Genomic DNA, 19,113 nt, shown 5'->3' on the forward strand with positions numbered 1-19,113 from the left:
GGGAGGTCACTGGTCTGTTTTCAAAATTAACGGCCCCTTTGCCCACCAAGTAACTCATAATAATTTTCTCTTCCAGTCCACCATGCCCCCCAAGAGTGATGTATTGAGTCAAGATGAACTGCGAAAAAAGCTGTATCAAACGTTTAAGGATCGGGGTATACTGGACACGCTTAAGGTATCAGATTTAAGCATATCTGTGTCATAATTTACAAGTGTAATCTGTTAACAGCCCACATTTAAATTCACCCAGAGCTTGATAAACATTGTATTGGTGAGTTACATTTTTATATGGAAAATATTGAGTGAGTAGTCTTAAAAAAGAATATTCAAATAGATTTATTGAACTGACATTAAGATAGTAACATTTATATAATGAACGCATTTTAATTTAAGTTTGTTTTATAAATCTGGTTTACAAGTTCCCTAACAAGTGATTTTGTAGTAGGTTTGATTGAAGAGGGGCTTTAACACTATGTCGAAAACATTAGGTGTACTGCTTATGATAGAATAGCTTGAGGAATAAAATTTTTAAACATATTCACACGTTCCAATATATTTTGTCAGAAAATTATTTTAATAGTTTTTTTTTTTACAGAATTAGTAAAATAGCAGTTGATTATTTGATAATTATCAAAATTATGTAGATTTGAATCTTGGCTAAGTGGAGCTGAAAACAACAAAAAGGCTTGGACTGTTGGCTGTCCACCTCTAATGAGATGACAGGAGGAGGATTGACATGAATTCTGCAGTGTTCATTAAACACATTTCAGCTCTTGTCATTTCCCACTTCCTCAACATTCAGTTCTGACTGCATCTATTTCAACTTTGTTCTTTTCTAAGTTGCTTTAATAACATGAAATCATCCAAATTCTTTTTTCTCTCTTTGAGGAGTTTTTTACTATGCTGAGGTCTGAGCTTTACAGTTTTTTTTAAACTGTTTCTACTGTTTATAGGTTTGGCTGGCATTGATTTTTCTTTGACCCACAAACTCCTCACCGTTTTCACCACTATTGAGAACCACCATGTTGGACTCTAATATACTTTAATATGGGTAGCAAATATGTATTACTACACTATACATTTAGATTAACAGCAAGGAGTAGGATTGGCTCATTGGGTTTTATTTTATAATATACATTTCAGAATTATATTCAACATTTAAAATAATAAGAAATTAAGGAAAAGTGAACCCAATTTCACCACCACCACTCTTCCCCATTGCTTCTGTAACTTTATAAAAATATTTCAGACTCATCTGGAAAGTACAAAAAAGAAGAGAAAAATCATGTCTAATACAACTACTAATTGGTATAATGTGTGTACCCTTTTTATTTAAATTATTTGATGAGCATTTCCCTCTTTCCTTAAATTTCTTGAAATCACCATTTTCAGTGACAGCAGGCTAATCTTTGGAAGTATGGGTAATTTATGTAGCAGTTCCCAGTTGTTAAATGTTTAGCTTTTATCCAAGTTTACATATAACTGTCAATTACATCTCTCATTTTTTACCTAGAATAGATTGAATCTCATTAGTGAGTCAAAGGGCATGAGCATTTTTAAGGTTCTTGATGTATATTTCTTGTTCTGGAAAGATTGTAATAGTTTATATTCCACCAGCAGTCTAAGAATGTTTGTTTCATGGCAGTATTGCTGTTAATTATGTTTTTTCACCATCTAAGATTGGGAAAACCTTGTTTGCACTTTCATTTATTATTTCACTCATTTGATTATTAATGTTGCATATCTTTTCTGGACATTTGTATGTTTTCCACTGATTGACAGTTCATGTTCTTTTCCCATTCTTTTCTTAGGAGATTAGTGTTTTCTTATTAATGTGTTAAGAGCTCTCTTAATAGAAAGTATTAATCATTCCTGTTTTTGTTACAATGCTTTATGTCAGTATTCAATTTTAATTTGGCTTTAAAATTGAATGTTATGTTTCTATATGGTCAAATCTATTTTTTTTTTTATTCTCAGTCTTGCACTAAGAATGAGTCTTCACTTTTTAAATTTTGGAAAAGATTTTTTTTTTTAACACTTCTTAACCCATCTGGAATTAAGTGAACTACATTAACCCACATAGAATTAATTGTGCTTCATTAATAAACTTTCTAATATTGAACAACCCTTGCATTCTTGGGCATGTCTAATTCTGTAGTAGATCTGAAAGTGTTTTATTAATAGCTTCAGTCATAATTGATATCAACCAATCATTACCCTTTTTGAGCTGTCCTCCTTTGGCTTCGGTGTCAGGATAATGCTAGCCTGTTCAATTTATAGCTGCAGTGTAGCCTTGGGAGAAATAGGAGTTCCTGTTCATCTTGCAACTGGCTATTCAGTTTTCTATGATTTCAACTTGATCAATGACAGGGCAGAGTTTTACTTAACTAAAATTTACTTTCTCAGTTCAATAACTAGCATAGGTGAGTTTTGATTTTAAAAAATTTGAATTTTTTGATGACCTAATTATTCTGTTGGGTATTTGAAGAGAACTTGTATTTATGATTAAATACAAAGTCACTTACATTATCTATAAATGAAACTTGTCAAATCTTCTGTTCCATTATTTTGGGTCTGATTAGTCAGTTTTTGAGATGTGTGACTTCTCTCCCACTTCCTCCCCACACTTCCATGGTAATAGTCCTTTTATACTTGGTTTTTATCTTAGGGACATGACAGAATTTAATTCTAATAGATTTTCTTTTTGAATTGACTGCTGAGAAACTCCAGGCTGGTGGTGTTACTTCTAGCAAGTACTAGATGACGTGCTTTTTGTCTGTCTCGATGAAAATTGGTCTGTAATGTTATTTCATTTTTTTTCCTACTCTTTACTTTCCTTTCACCCTGTTTATATCACTCACTTTACCATTTTATCCTGTTATAATATGTATATGCAGGACACTCTAAATCTTTTTATTAATTCAGCTGGATCTAAATATACCACTTCCTCTGTATGTTATAAATTAATCAAACTACTTCTAAATTTTATTTGTGGAGGCTGCTGTGGGTACTCATTATTTCAGGCAGTGAATTGTCTTAGACGAGGCTGAGCACGTATATTTTGTTCAGTGTAAATGTCTTTTTAAATATAGGACTTTAGGTTTATAATCCTGTTCTGGTAATTATATACTATTCTCTAGTTAAAGGATATACGAAATAGGTAAAATACAAACTTCATTTGTCACTTGCTTGTATTCTATAGGTAATTTAACTTATTAGATATTTCCTGCTAAACCCTAAGAATCCAGGCAATTTACTCTTAAACTTAGCCCAATTGTGACTGAAGCAAGATTGTAATCCCAGCAATTCAGGAGCCTGAAGTAGGAGGAAAGTTTGAGGCCAACCTTGGCAACTTAGTATAGACCCTGTGTCTATACTAAGTAAATAAAATAAAAAAGGGCAGGGGATGTAGCTCAGGGGTAAAGCACCCCTGAGTTCAATCTCTAATACGAAAAACTTTTTTAAAAATAAATTTTTAAATAGATTTAAACAAGCTTTCATTAGTCTGATAATTTAGGGGATTTTCTTAAAACCCAAATGAATAATAATGCCAATATTATAACCTTAAGAAAATTATTCACTTTGAGTCTAAATGTCCTTATTTATAAATCGTGAGAAAATTGTCCTTTATAATTGCTCGAGATGCAAATACTGTGAAAGTGCATTTTAATAAGCTGCCTTGGGGTTTATTAATTTCTCTTGCATATATTATTTCCCTTTTAGGAACCCAGTTTTACTTTGATCAATGTGTTCAATAAAGTGGTTTGACCCAATATTATTTTCATAGCCTCCAACAATCCAGAAGTCTGAAGTGGCAGAATTTTCTCCTTTACTTGATATCCTGTTAACAAGCAGCTGAAATGGGCTTCTAGGGAAGTGAAGTTAGAGTCTACAAGTGGTCTGGCTGACCACCAGTTTACTTGGGAGTTGGGGAAAGAAAGCTTTTGCTGGCTCACAGGGTAAGACAAATGGTTCCTAACTTGTGGCCATGGATCTAGAACCATTCTGAAAGTAAAAGAAAGGACTCCAATCAGTGCAACAAATCTGTGTATATCTCTAATAAAACAGTTCTACTTAATTTTTTCTCTTGTCTACTTTTTTTTTTTTGCATTAGACACAGCTCAGAAACCAGCTAATTCATGAATTGATGCACCCGGTGTTGAGTGGAAAACTGCAGCCTCAGTCCATTTCAGTGGAAGGGAGTGCCCTATTAATAGGTGCCTCTAACTCTCTAGTGGCAGATCACTTACAGAGATGTGGCTATGAATATTCACTTTCTGTTTTCTTTCCAGAAAGTGGTTTGGCAAAGGAAAAGGTAAAGTCTTTCTGGTTTTTGTATTTTCTATTAACAGTTTCTTCCTCTGATAAGTGTAAAGTGCTGCATAGTAGCTAAGTGTTCCTTGACTAGTTAGGTCCGTTTCTTGTTCATCTTTGAATGCACATCAATCCTCCACATATTCATTACATAACAAATGAGTACTAAATTTGATAGCTCATTTAGCCTTTTGTTAAAGAGTGATATGTGGAATCACTAAATGTTTTGGAGCTAGAATTGATCTTACATTCAATGTAGTCTAATTAAACTCATAAGTGCCATTTCTTTTGAACATTTACTGTGACTTTGGCACTGTGCTAGGCCCAGTGCAGGTGTCACATGTGTTACAGATAACCAGCTGGACCCTGGAGAAATGATTTGCCCAAGGTCATGCAACTTGTAATTGGCAATGCAGGTCAAGTAAATCTAGATCTCTAAAATGTGTTCTTTTTACTATACTACAGCCTCTTCAGATATTTTTCTTTGAAATTACATAAGAGAAGTGAGAAATGCATAATTGAAAATCTGTAAAATTCTGAAACATTTGAAACATGTTTTATCACTTTAATGATTTTGACTATGTTTTTCTCATTTCCATTGAACATTTTAGTCACATTTTATTATTTTAATGACAGACATAACAAACTTTCCCTGTGTTTATGCATGTTTTTAAATAGAAATTTTTTCCAAAGCAGTTTTAGATTCTCAGCAGAATTGAGTGGAAGAGTTCCTATACACCCCTGCTCCCTCCCCACAGCCTCCCCACTATCAGTGCCTTGCACCACAGTAGTACATTTGCTATAATCAGTGAACTGACATGAACACTTTGTAATCACTCCAAGCCCATACTTTACATTAGGGTTCACTCTTACATTAGTGGTGTCCCTATGTTTTTACTCTTTATAATTGTCCATAAGTTTAATATTATTTAATTTTACAGAAATAAGAACAGTGACAGTATTTGAAAGAAAGTCTGAAATTTAAACATGCCATATTTCTTCATTAGCAAGTAAATTCTGTAACATTAGGAATTCGTTTTTAGTTTATCATTTTCTAACTTCTTAATGATACATTGCAAATTTAGTCAGTTGTAGCAGTAATTAATCCAGTACATACTTTGATTGGTTTTTGCTAATATAAAATGCCATGAAGGATATTTCTCTTAAAAGAACACCATTTGAAAAAAAATGATATTAGTGTTCTCAGGGTATATGTAGTAAATGACACATACTGTAGTAGAAGTATATATCAAGAATAGTTATCCAGCCGGTTGTTGTGGTGCACTCCTGTAATCCCAGCAGTTCAGGAGGCTGAGGCAGGAGGATCCTGAGTTCAAAGCCAGCCTCAGCAACTTAGTGAGACCCTGTTTCTAAATAAAAATACAAAAAAGGGCTGGTGATATGGCTCAGTGGTTGAGTGCCCCTGAGTTCAATCCCCCATACCAAACAAAAACAAAAAGTTATCCAAAATGTCTGTTTAAAAATACTTTAGGTACAGTTAGTGATTTGTAGTTGTAAGGACTATAAAAATTTAGTTCATTTACATTTTTAAATACTTGTAAAGACTCTGGAATTTGCTCATATATTTGGTTCATCAGATATTTATCATCTAAGATATTAATCATTTTTGTCATTTCCATAAAGTATGCCATCTTTAGTGTAAAAGTATTTGGAGGTTAATTACATTATCAAAAAATTTTATCCTTTTAACCTCAATATATTTATTGTAATTTATTTAACAGTGTAAGAAACAGCTCTGATTTTGCATTTTAGTATAGTTCTAATCTTATTTAATCTGAATCATGATTCTTAATTTCATATTCAGAAACTTATCCCAACTTGTCACTTAAAAATTGGTATAAAAATATGTCTAATTAATTTTTCCCCCCTTAAGGTATTTACTATGCAGGATCTATTACAACTCATTAAAATCAACCCCACATCCAGTCTCTACAAGTCACTGGTAGGATTGTTTTTTTGTTTTTTGTTTTTTGTTTTTAATAACCTGCTTTGTTTTGTTAATTATAACTAAATAGTTGAATAAAAGTAAATTATTTTCTTTTTACAGGTCTCAGGATTTGATAAAGAAAACAAAAAAGGTAGGAACCTTCATCTTTGTAAAGAACAACAACATTTTTGTATGTACTTTTTCCTACAAAAGTATAAAGTTAATAATTTTTAGAGGGAAGAGTAGGAAATTTAAGTTTTTTGTTTTTTGTTTGTTAGTTTGTTTTGTGCTGGGAATCAAACCCAGGACCTTGTGCATGCTTGGCAAGGGCAGTACTGCTGAGCTATATCCCAGCCTTAAGAAATTAAATTTGAATTAAATTATTTGATTTTCTTTGCTGGCTGTGTCTTGCCTTTTAAATAAGCAATGATTCATAAATTGCTCAGAAAAATGTAGGTAATTTTCCCACATATTACCTTTTTAATAACTCCTAGATACTGAAATAAGTAAACTGGTGATGGTAATCAAGAACCCTACTAATATTCTTTGTAAAAATATCCACTATTTGGAACATTATTGGGGAAGGGAACTCCAAAAAATTAATAGCATTTAGGATAGGTAGCTTTGTATACTAGGTGTTCCATTGAAATACAATTGATAGAGGATTAAATATATTAACATTTGTGTAAAGTATTAAATGTATTAATATTTTTAATAAGTATTAAATAAGTACTTTCTTTTTATTCTTCAGTGTTTATTCAGACCTGATAAATCGCCCCTTAAATTCATCCTTGATAATAACCTTTCATAGAATCCATAGCTACTGTCGTTGCCAGGTCATATGTTAGGTTTCAATAATAGGCTTTGTAGTTTGAACATAAGCAGAAAACTTGCCTTTGATGCCTAATCTTTTGGTCTTTTTAAATGATTGTGACATCATGTAACGATCGATCCTTCTGCGTTAGTTTGCTTTTGGATTTTTGTCTGTTGCCAGCACTACTACCGTCCCCACTAGGACATTCATTCTTTCAATCAGAATTTATTCAGCAAACATTTGAGTACCTACTTTCTGCAAGTTATTAGTTTATGACTTAATGCCAGTTCTCTTGGGAGTAGTGTTTGCAGAAGATAACTACATTGGTTCACAAAACGTTCTGGGCTGCCTTTAAAATAAATCATCCCTGCTGAAGTTTGGCATGGTAAACAATCCTATGTTCTGAACTTTTAAGGGAGAACCATACAGTGTCACTCTCTGTAATCATGGAAATGTCTTTCTCTGGGCTGTCCCATGTGGTGGCCACTAACCTCACATTACTATTAAGCACTTGAAATGTGACTAGTGTGCATGACAACTAAATATTTATTTTAGTTTAAATTAGCCACACATGAATAGTGGCTACTGTATTGGACAGCACAGGCCTAAAATATAGAGCTAATATCTGTTGCTTTACTGTTACTTGAGAAGGAAATTTAGGGCTTGAAGGGATCTTAAAAAAATAATAATAATCACTTACTTATAGGTATTCGTATTATTCAACCCTTACCAGCTTCACCCAGCATGCCAGTAAAACTTCTGGAAGTCAGAAAAACTGAGATGCCACAATTTGGATAGAACTCTTTGCTAATTATAAAACAGGTACTATTAACATGATTTTTAAAATTGGTGGCTTCCAATTAGGAGATTAAGACCATCAAAAACCTGGTAGGAAGATATTTTGTATCCATTGTCTGTCCCTATCTTATTTTCAAGTGTCTGTATTGAGTAGGTGCTTATCTGTTGAATGGCCATAGTACTTTTCTCCTAGAGTATACTCGCCCATACTTCCCACCCCTAATTTTTCCTTTCAAGATAAAGATGCGTGGGAAATCATGGGTAGAAAATTTGGACATTGGAAGTTAAATCCTTTCTAGAAGTTAAATCCTTAACTTACTTTCTGGAAGTTAAATCCTTAACTATGGCAAAAGAATAGAACATAGATCAGTGTGGTAGAGTAATTCAAAAGTAGATCCACACAAATACAGTCAACTGAATTTTTATAATGATTTCATGGAGGAAGGATAGTCTTTTTGATAAATGGTGCTGTAATAATTTGACATTCATAGGCACAAAAATGAACCTAAATACCTTACACAAAAACTAACTCAAATCCAAGAGAACCACAGATATAAATGCAAAACTATAAAATTTTTGGACAAAAACAGAATCTGTATGACTTGGGTTTCATGATGAGATATATAACTCCAAAAGCATGATATGTGAAAGAAATAAGTGGGATTTCATTAAAATTAAAAACCATAAAAGGCAGTATTAAGAGAATGAAAGGCCAAGATGCAGACTGGGGGAAAAAATTGCAAAACAAATCTGATAAAGGAATTATATTCAAAATAAATGAAGAACTCTTAAAACTCAGCAAAAACAAATAACCCAATTCAAAAATGGGCAAAGGATCTGAACAGACATCTTACCAAAGAAGAGTTACAGTTGGCAAATAAGCATATGAAAAGATGTTCAACATAATTTGTCATTAGGGAAATACAAATTAAAACAAGAAGCTACCACTACATACCTGTTAGCATTGCTAAAAATCCAAAACACTGATGATACAAATTTTGGCAAGGATGTGGAGCAAAAGCAACTCTCATTCATTGCTGGTGGAAATTCAAAATGGTACAGTCACTTGGGAGACAGTTTGGTAGTTTCTCACAAAGCTAAACATAGTCTTAGCATAAGATCCAGTAGTTGTGCTCCTAGGTAATTCCCCTGCAGATTTGAAAATTCATGTCCACACAGACACCTGTGCATGGAAGTTTATAGTAACTTCATTTGTAATTGCCACAAATTGGGAGCAACCAAGATGTCTTCAGTAGATGAATGGATAAACAAACTGTTGCATCCATACAATGCAACATTAGTTATCTCTCAGGAATGTGTTATGAAACCATCTAAAAAATGAAAATGAATTTTAAATTCATATTGTTCATGAAGAGGCCATTCTGAAAAGGCTACATTAATTATGATTGTATGTGTGTGTGTGTGTGTGTGTGTGTGTGTGTGACATTCTAGAAATGGCAAAACTATAGATAAGGTAAACTGATCAGTGATTGCCAGGGATCTGGAGAAAAGGGAAAAAATGATCTCTCTGGGAGATTGAATAGGTGAAGCATAGGAGATTTTTGAGGATGGTGAGTGTTGTATGATACTGCTGTGGTAGGTGTGTAACACTGTACATTTGTCAAAAACATGCAGAACTTTACAGAACAAAGGGAACCTTAATTAAAATTGAGGAGGTCAGTTGATCCCAGGATGAAATACAGACTGGGACAGAACAGTCTAACTGTGGGGGTGGAGGACACTGAGCTAACTTCAGAAATGAGTAGAGACTAAAGGCAAAAGCAGTTGGACAGAAGAACTACTCTAGGTGATAGTTATTTCCCATTGAGGGACTGGTTAACAATTCTGGAACCACTTATGCTAGAATTAACAAGGCAGTGGGTAGGAGATGATAGGGAAACAGGTTTCTCACTGTTTGGAATTTACAGATAAAAAAGGAAGGAGGCTAGAATGATTCATGTGGTTGGAGACATCAGTATGAACTCACATTTAGCTTAATATAGATTCAGATGCTAATATACGGAAGTTTTCAGAGATGTATATATACGTGCTTTAGTATACATGGCTTTATTTCCTTGCTGTGTCAGCTGAGAGGGCCTAGAAGCAAATACTCTAGTAGCAGTGAACACTTTAGTGCCAAGTTTAGGGAAGTTTTGTTTTCTCTTAACCATTCTTTAATTAAAAGAACCAAAGCTCCTTAGAGAAATGGCTGATTCTAGGATTGGAGCAGAAAATATACAAGATGAGTCTGGAGCATCTTGTAATGCCAGATTGTAAGGAAGTGCTTTTTAAAAAGTTCCACAGTGGGGCTGGGGATGTGACCCTGTGTTTGATCCTCAGCATCCCCCCCAAAATAAAAATCCACAGTGAAAGAGCTTCCAAAGGCCAAAGCTGGAACAATTTGTGCAACAAAATAAAATTCTGGGTTATCTAAACAAAAGTGTGAATTATAATCCCAAATATAAATATCTGTGAATCCATACTGACATAAGCAAATGATTGAATCAATAAGTGGTGGAGTATAGACAAACCCTTCTTTAGAGGGGTTTGGGAGGTTTAGTGGGTGTTGGGAGGGGGCTGAAGAGGAAGAGAACTTATCAGAGGCCTGTGAAGAGTAGTACCACAGACCCAAGGAAAGGTAACTGCACTAGAAATACTCGAGTGGAAGAACACATCTCTGAAGATTAGTCAGTATTTTTTTAGTGGAAGAATGCTTTCCTGAGAGAAAGATATTTTTATGGATTAGAAAGGGGAGCCTTGTGTTTAGGCAAACATCAGTGAACATAGATATGTTAAGTTTTTGTAACATTAGTGAACATAGATATATTAAGTTTTTGTATCTCAAAATTTCAAAACTTAAAAAATCCTAAACTTACTATGGAAGGAAAAATAGTTATCTCCAAAGAAATAACTGACCTTGAATTTCTGAGGAGAAATTATGATTAAGGATTTTACATTGTAAGGCAATGTGTCTATACATGCAGTGGTTTGTGACACATCAAGTAGCTCATATGTGATTGTTACATGGGGGGTGATGATTGCTTCATAAAAAGTTGAGAGGTTTCTGGGTGATTCTGCCTATGTAAGGAAAGCTAAAAGTGTAGGAGTCAAACTTTAAAGTCAAGCAGAAAAGAAAGACCTGTAACTTGGTGGGTGCAGAAGCATGACTCCTTTCAACTATCTACTGTGGTATATTTTACACTGATTATTTTTCAAGAATGTATTTAACTCCCCATTGATGGAGACATTGTTTGGGGGGGGTGTTTGTTTTTTGCTATTGGAAGCAATCAGTGCGCACCCTTGTGCCTTTGTGAAAGTGAATTCCATTGTATAAATTCATGGAAGTAGAATGACTAGGTTAAAGGGCATGTGCATTTCGAATATACATAAGGACTAAAAAATTTCCCTCCTAAGTGAATGAGCACAACTAATCCGTACTGCTTGCTCTGCCAACACTTAGTATTATTCAAGTTTTAATCTTAGTAGTGTAATAGGGAAAAATGTGGTCTCTGTTGTATTATTTTGCATTTATTTATGATTTTGTTCATGTTTTTTCAGCATTTTAAAATGTTCATATTTGACATTTAATCCCCCCTCCCCCGTGAACTGTTCATCCATGTCTTTTCCCATTTTTCTGTTTTACTGATTTGTAAAAGGTTTTTGTTTTGTTTTTACTTCTTTGGTACTGGGGATTGAATCCAGGAGCACTGAACAACATCCCCAGTCTTTTTTAATTTTGAGACAGAGTCTCTCTAAGTTGCTAATGCTGGTCTCAAACTTGTGATCCTCCTGCCTTCATCTCCCCAGTCACTTGGATTATAGTCATGTGCTACCACACCTAAGAACGCTTTGATATTGAGACAGTCCTCTGTCTCCATATCTAGCTCCATGCAGACAAATTTTCTAACATTTGTCTTTTGAATTTTTTTTCACGCTGTATGTAAGTTTTAATTTTTATGTGATTATATTGGTAAATCTTCTTATTCCTTATAGGTTTTATATCATGCTTGGAAAGGCATTTCCTCAGAAAATATTTTTCCCATATATTTTATTGGCACATTATTATATATAATAGTGGCATTTGTTATTACATATATGTAAATTCACACTTATCAGAAATCATTTTTAAAAGATAAATGTAAAAAATGTTGACATTATAAAGCCAAGATTGGGTAAAGAGTAACTGAATAACAGAATGGGTGAATGAAAGTTCTGAGAGAAAACTATATGTTGGTGTTTTCTAGGTTTTCTTATTAATTTCTTGAAAGAATTGGCAGAATATCATCAAGCTAAAGAGACCTGTGATATGGAAACTCAGACAAGTTCAACATGTCCTAGCAAAGACTCACTTGGTAATTATAGCTTTCTTAATTTTTGCTCCTTTCTTTTTGAATGAAGGAAATGACCTCGTATTGTATGGTTGTTCCTTGAACTGGAGAGATGGAACCTGTAGGTGACAAGGAAATTCATTTCTTCTGGAATCTTGTTGCTGGAAGGGACCAGGAATTACTCTCTAGTCGTGTTCTCTGTCCTTGTGAATGCCAAGGCTACACTGACCAAATCATGCAGGGATCCCAAGGTCCACATCTTCCTTGTTTTTTTGGGTTTAACCTGCTTAACTGGGAGGTTCTTCCTTGTGTCTTGCCTAGTTTATTCTGTAGCCATTGAGTTAGATAGTCATAGACTATTTGCTTTGCCAGTGGCTGGAGATGGCTGGTCCATCCCTTCACTTTGTAGTTGAGGAACTCCCAGGTTGGGTCAGAACTCCAAGAACTCCCAAGTTTTCTGGTCCATGATCTAGACCTTTTTGCACTATACAGCCTTTCTGAAATACCATCCTGTCCTTTAGTTTGAGTGTATCAGTTTAAATAACTGTTTTCCATCACTACCAAGCACTATTCAGCTTCTTGGTCAGTCTTCTTTCTTATCTTGTAAGAAGATAAGAAATTCATAATTTGTAAAAACTGTATTATATGAATAAGCCTTCAATTAAGTGTCTCATTTCATTAGAGACACAGTGAAAAGTAGTGCTGTCCAACAGCATGAGCCACATATATAATTTGGAATTTTCTAGTAGCTACATTTATAAAATAAAACAGGCCAGGAGTAGTGATGCATACCTGTAATCCCAGCAAGTAGGCTAAGACAGGAGATTCAAGGGCTCAGAGCCAGCCTTAGCAACCTATCAAGGCCCTGAGCAACTCAGCAAGACCCTTTCTCTAAATAAAATATAAAAAAGGGATGGGGATGTGGCTCAGTGGTTAAGCACTCCTGGGTTCGATCCCTGGTACAAAAAAAAAGAAAAAAAAAATTTTAATTTAAAATAAGGTAAAACAGGTGAAATTCATTTTAATAATATATTTTATTTACCCAGCATGTCCAAAATATTTCAACACATACTCAGTAAAAAAAAAAAAAAAAAAATACTAATATTTCACTTGTGTATGAATTTTGAAATCTGGTATATTTTTTACACGTAGAACACATCTCAATTCAGCTTGGTCACATTTCAAGTACTTGGTTGCCACACATGGCTAGAAAGTCCTATTTTAGACCTTAAGTTACAGAGCGTTTGGAAAATACAGAAAAGTAGCTGGAAAAACATGTCTAAAGTTATGCCTGCCAGAGATAAATACTTTTGATATTTTTATCTATTTCCGCCATCCTTATTTCCCCTGTGCATACTTTTTTGGTGGTCTTGGTGTCTTACAGGGGTGGGATTGTACTCTAGGCTTCAGATATGCACTCTGCTCTATTGCTGATTCTGCTCCATATTTGATTTGAGGGCTACAGGCTTCCTGGAAAGAGCACTAGCATGAGAGTCCACAGGCCTTGCTTTAGTCCCAGTTATGCTATAGTTGCTTAACCCTCTGGAAGTCACTTAAACTCTTTGGGCAGTTGTTCCTTATCTATAAAGTGGAGGAAATAAAATGCACGATCTTTCACTCTTTTAAAGTTGCTGTTTTGAACATGCGTGTCAACTTTAATCAAAATTCAATAAAAACTTTCTGCCTTGGCACTTAGAGACTAGGAAAGGAATCCAGTAATTTCTGACCTAAACTGTACTCTTTGCTCCCCAGTATTTTACAGTGAACACTTGCATACTTAGGGTCTACCATGAAATTGATATTATACTTGCTTCATCGCTTATCTGTCCATTTATTAATCTATCTCAAGTTTTTGATATATTTCAAAGTAAATGTCAGACATTCCTATATTTCTTTTCTTTTGGCTTCTTGCACAACTGACCAAGTTTATGTATCCTAATTTGATGTGTTGTTTTTTAATAGCTGAGAAGCTTCAGCTTATTGATGATCAATTTGCAGATGCTTATCCTCAGCATCCAAAGCTAGACTCTTTAGAAATGAAGCTAAATGAATATAAAAAAGAAATTGAACAGCAACTTCGTGTAGAAATGGGTCAAAAGGTAAGCCACATCTCTAGCTGCTGTTATCAAGAGTGATGTTTTTACTTGTCTTCTAATTTCTTGGTATGTGGGGAAAACATCTAGAACCTTTCGTAAAGACTGGGATACTATGTTAGGCATATTATTTTCATTTCCAGTTGATGTCATTTGTTCATTTCTTTGATTGACTCCTACAGGTACAGTGAATGGATAAAATGAATAAAACTAAGTATGACATATTTTGGATAGAATATTAATGTTAAACCTAACCATTAAAAGAATTTGTTACTATTTCCTTAGGATAGTTACTGTGTTTTCAATTTTTTGTGATCAATTTGCAGTTGAAGTATTTTAAAGATAATGAAATAGCAAAACTTAAAATGGATGAGAAAAGGAAGTATGAGAAGGAATTATCTGAGTTCCGAAACGAATTTAAGAAAGCTTACCATGCAAAAAATGAAGCCCTCATTTCTCGCGAAAAGAATGCTCTTGAAAGAATTCAGAAGCGCCAGGAGGTAAGATTTGAAAGTAGTTTACTGTGTGATTATTTCCTGCAGCTGTTGGTAGGTTGTTTCAAGATCAAGGAACAAGGTTGGGACAGTTGATGGAACAAGGCCCTAGACAAGCAGTCAGGACTGCAACCAAGAGTGCAAATGGAATTGCCAACCTTGTCAAGGCTATAGAGACTTTTTCCCCCGAGATGGGAGATAAGAAAGAGTTGCAGGGTGAACATGCACTTTGAGATTAGGAGACACTCACACTAAATAAGCTCCCTCAGGATCATTGTAGGGATAGGTAGGAGTTCGAGAGGCTCAGGTAGAGGTTTGCTGGGGGTAAAGGGAGAGCAGCTATTTAAAGGGGGGAGGACTGGTCAGTGCCGTCCAAGACAGCTGAAACAGGAGTCTGGAAGTGAGAGAGACCAAAACGTGTGCTTGGAGGAGAATTTTCTATTCTAGTTCTCCAGAGGGTTTATAATTTATGAGCACCTTTATCTTTCCATGCCTTTTGGTGAAAGTGGAAACAGGTGCTTGGGAAGTGGAGCTGTGCAGAGCTTAGTTGAATTGACTTGAGAAATGCAGCCTGTTGAATTAAAGACCTTGTGACTCTACTGGGTGGTGAAGGGAGTCAAGGGAATGGGAGGAGCAGGTGGGTGGCCTCTGACTATGGGAAAAGGGAGGACTGTGTGGCACTGTCGAAGTGATTCAAGGAATAGGCTGGAGAGACTGACTGGTGGAAGGATAGACCAAGTGTTCAGAGTTACAGGGTGAGGCTTCAGGTGGAGACTGGAAATAAAATGCAGCCATGGGAGGAAGCTGTGGAAGTGAGCAAAAGTGAAAGTCCTTGGAGCACAGTAATTCAGGGCTGCAAGGGTCATCCATGCAGGACAAAGTCACCCTGGAAAGTGATGGGACAGGAGGTGAAGTTAAGGAATGACAGGAGTGTATGTCCCCTGGAGGAATTAGATCTGCTCCTTCAGAAAAACACGTTCCTTTCTTAAGGTCATGTCTTAGGCCAGACCAGACTTGCAACCTTGTTTCCCATGTGCATCCAGAACTGGTATGACAATTGTCAGGAGATGTCGAAAGTAGGCTAGAGTCTGGCATTGGGCTTGTCTTCAGGCCCCTGTTATTTAATGCTAAGTGGATTCCCTCTACAATTCTGTACAGCATTTCTGGGAATTGGACTCATTTCAGCTATAAAAATAAATGCTAGAAGCACAGATCTTTAAGATACTGGATTGGGTTTAAGACTAACAGGTTCATCTTATAGATAGGTGGCTGACTAAATCCCCATTTACTTATTATCTGAGGGTACTGAGGAAGATTGTCATCCTCATTAAAACATTATGCCTTTATTCTTTCACCTGGAATGCTGTCTACTTCTCTACAACCATTCTGTCCTTCAGAGACTTAGCTTGAATGTCATCACATGATGTCTTTCCTAACTCCCACTAAATAACTCCTTCAGACCTCATTCCTGTATAATCCTGTATTTCAGCTTTAAGATCCTCACATCCTCATGTGACTGTTTCTCTCTCCTTGACCAAGTTGTGAGATCCTTAAAGACAGGAACTCTGTACCTTTTTATGTCCAGCTTCCAGTACACTGCTTGTCATTTGATAGGTAAATAATATGTCCTTGTTCAGTGAACTCATAAATGGAAGGATGGCCCATTCATTTGGGAGTTCATATGAACTTGCACTGAGTTAGAATGACCCATAAACTGAAACATTCAGACAGCTCTACCATGAGCCAGTTACCATGGGGATTCTACTCATTTCTGAGTGTATATTTTATTTAATTTTTTCTTGCTTGAAGAATTTATGAAAATTTTAAGTAAGGAACTGAGAGACATTAAAGAACTAATTAGACAGGGATATGAGAAGTACAGGGTAATATAGTTTAGTTGTTGGGGGAGTAATTTTTGTGCAACTAGAACAAACGTACCTTGAATTGAAATCTATCAAAGGTGAAATTGTCCACATGAATGTCTGTATTTCCATTGTTTTCCTAGAGTTTAGGAAGCAGAGTATGAGTTCCAGTCTATTTTCTTTTGCTGGCTTGCTAAAAATTAATGCTTTCCTATACAGACTGAAGCAAAAGAAATTTATGCTCAAAGGCAGCTTCTACTAAAAGATATAGATCTGCTAAGAGGCAGAGAAGCAGAGCTGAAGCAAAGAGTTGATGCTTTTGAATTGTAAGTAATGCATGTTAATTTTGGATATTCAGAATGAGATGTAAAAGATTTACAAGTAGATGTCCCCATATACTATGTTAGTTGCCAAGCAGAGTTCTTGGGTATAAAGGTGATATTACCTAGCTTTAGAAGGTACAAGTTAAGAAAAAGACGAAGGTTTTGTTTACAGAATATTGCACCTTAAGATGAAAAATAAAACAAAACACCATTGCCAGGCTGCCATAAGACCAGACAGATAATTTGGAGAAATAATAATACTTGAACACGTCGTATGTTTTGCAGTTATTCATTCAGGTCTGATAGTTTAATGTATGTAACTGAATTCCAGATATCCAGACCTGCCAGATTTACCTGTTATGTGCTCGAGAAAGGAAATACAGCAAATCTGACTTGATCTGTACTAGATGAAAGTATTTCTCAAGATGTTTTATTCACTTTTCCTAAATGTTCAGTGTTTCGTCCTTCAGATCTTACATGGGATTGATAGCAGGCTCACTCATCTACAATTGCTGCATTAAGACTTTTTTCCCATTCTAAGTCTGCTATTATCACTTGTAGATGATCCAGGAATCTTAGTACATTAAGGAAATTGTCTCCCTCTTCATTAACGTTGTTTTCTTACTTCTGTAGGCTAAATTCATATTATTTCTGTCTACCTTATTTTCTTTACAGCAATACTGAAGAGGTAAATTGATCAAAAGAGAGAAAAGCAACAAAATTTGGGCAGAGTAGTTCATAATTATATAAACACGTTTTTTGGTAGTACTGGGGATTAAACCCAGGGCCTTTCATGTGCTAGATGAGTGTTCTACCACTGAGCTGTATCCCATCCCCTTTAGTTATTTCTTTACCTTCACTTCCTCTACCCTTTCTAAGCATATAAGTGAAGTAAATATAGTTCACTGTACTGTGCCTTTCCAGATTAGCCAGCAGAGGGTGCTAATACATGAAGTCTTTCCTGTGTTCTTAGACTGGTCAGAGTTCTGTAGTATGCTCAGGATGGCTTCATCTCAGCAGAACCCCACCAGTTCGCTTGAGAATTGGCATTACTGTTGACTTGAAGTCTCACTGTGAAGACCATGTTGAGTAAATGCATAGCAAGGAGATAACTCTTTAGCATTTGAAAGCCCTGATCACTCCATCTTGCTCTCTTTTGACACTCTCTCCAGTATCCAATTGATATTAAATGATAAATACAAATTTACCTTTATTATCTGTGGGCTAATGGATTAGATCCCACGGTTAGAGACAATATTATAGAAGAGACAAGCACTAAACTTGTGTCTGTGGCTTTTAGAAATAGTATAGAACAGACAAGCTCATGAGCACAATAATAAGTTTTGTGACTTTGTAACTGGTATCATTCTTCTACCTCCTAAGTTGATTATGGCTACTTATCCTTATAACTTTTTTTTTAATTGTTAATTACCTTCTTTGAAAAGCTACTTTGGTCTTGACTTTCCCACTCCCCTAGCCAGGTGCCACTGTCCAGCCTCTTTGCTAGTTCCTATACACAGTAACAAAGTCAGTTTGTGAATATAGGAAGAACTTCTGGCTCTGCTTTTGCTTTCTAATAGTGATTGCCACAAAGGAGTTTGTTGAACTACAAACCTGTCTTATTTTTTTTCTTAAATTTGTTATCTCGGATATTATAGTTTGTTTACTTTGTATATTTTTGTTAATTTCAGGACCCAGAGGCTCCAAGAAGAAAAAAATAAAAGTGCGGCTGAGGCACTTAGGAAACGGGAACAGAATATCAAGAGTGTTGAAGAGACCTATGATCAAAAGCTTAAGAATGAACTTCTAAAGTAATTGGCATTTTCAAAGAAATAATGTTTGAATTAATTTGGTGGAAATGTTGCAAATGCTAATGAAAAAGATAAAGCTAACGTTTTTATGACAAAATTTAGTATTTGAAAAAAGTTCCTCTTTTTTTTTCCCCAATTGACTTATCCTTTCTCATGAAAGGATAGTTAGGATAGTTTTTAAGACAAACAGACAGTATAAGCCAAGTGTGGTGGTGCATGCCTATAGTCCCAGCTACTTGGAAGACTAAGGCAGGAGGATTACAAATTCAAAGCCAGCCTGGGCAATTTAGTGAGACCTATCTCAAAGTTTTCTTAGAAAAGGGGGATG

At 35.2% G+C, this 19,113-nt stretch overlaps 1 protein-coding gene across 1 annotated transcript in view; it reads left to right on the top strand.

Annotated features, from left to right (window-relative positions):
• Ofd1 (OFD1 centriole and centriolar satellite protein) overlaps nt 1–19,113 on the top strand; it is a 36,421-nt gene that overhangs the window by 438 nt on the left and 16,870 nt on the right. The window contains exons 2-10 of the mRNA XM_047536019.1: nt 77–175; nt 4,115–4,315; nt 6,209–6,277; nt 6,383–6,413; nt 12,119–12,226; nt 14,165–14,301; nt 14,622–14,795; nt 16,871–16,977; nt 18,666–18,785. Coding sequence (XP_047391975.1) covers nt 83–175; nt 4,115–4,315; nt 6,209–6,277; nt 6,383–6,413; nt 12,119–12,226; nt 14,165–14,301; nt 14,622–14,795; nt 16,871–16,977; nt 18,666–18,785 — 1,040 coding nt within the window. The 5' untranslated portion in view covers nt 77–82. The remainder of the gene's footprint in view (nt 1–76; nt 176–4,114; nt 4,316–6,208; nt 6,278–6,382; nt 6,414–12,118; nt 12,227–14,164; nt 14,302–14,621; nt 14,796–16,870; nt 16,978–18,665; nt 18,786–19,113) is intronic.

This window comes from Sciurus carolinensis, chromosome X (assembly GCF_902686445.1).
Source record: "Sciurus carolinensis chromosome X, mSciCar1.2, whole genome shotgun sequence".
NCBI lineage: Eukaryota > Metazoa > Chordata > Mammalia > Rodentia > Sciuridae > Sciurus > Sciurus carolinensis.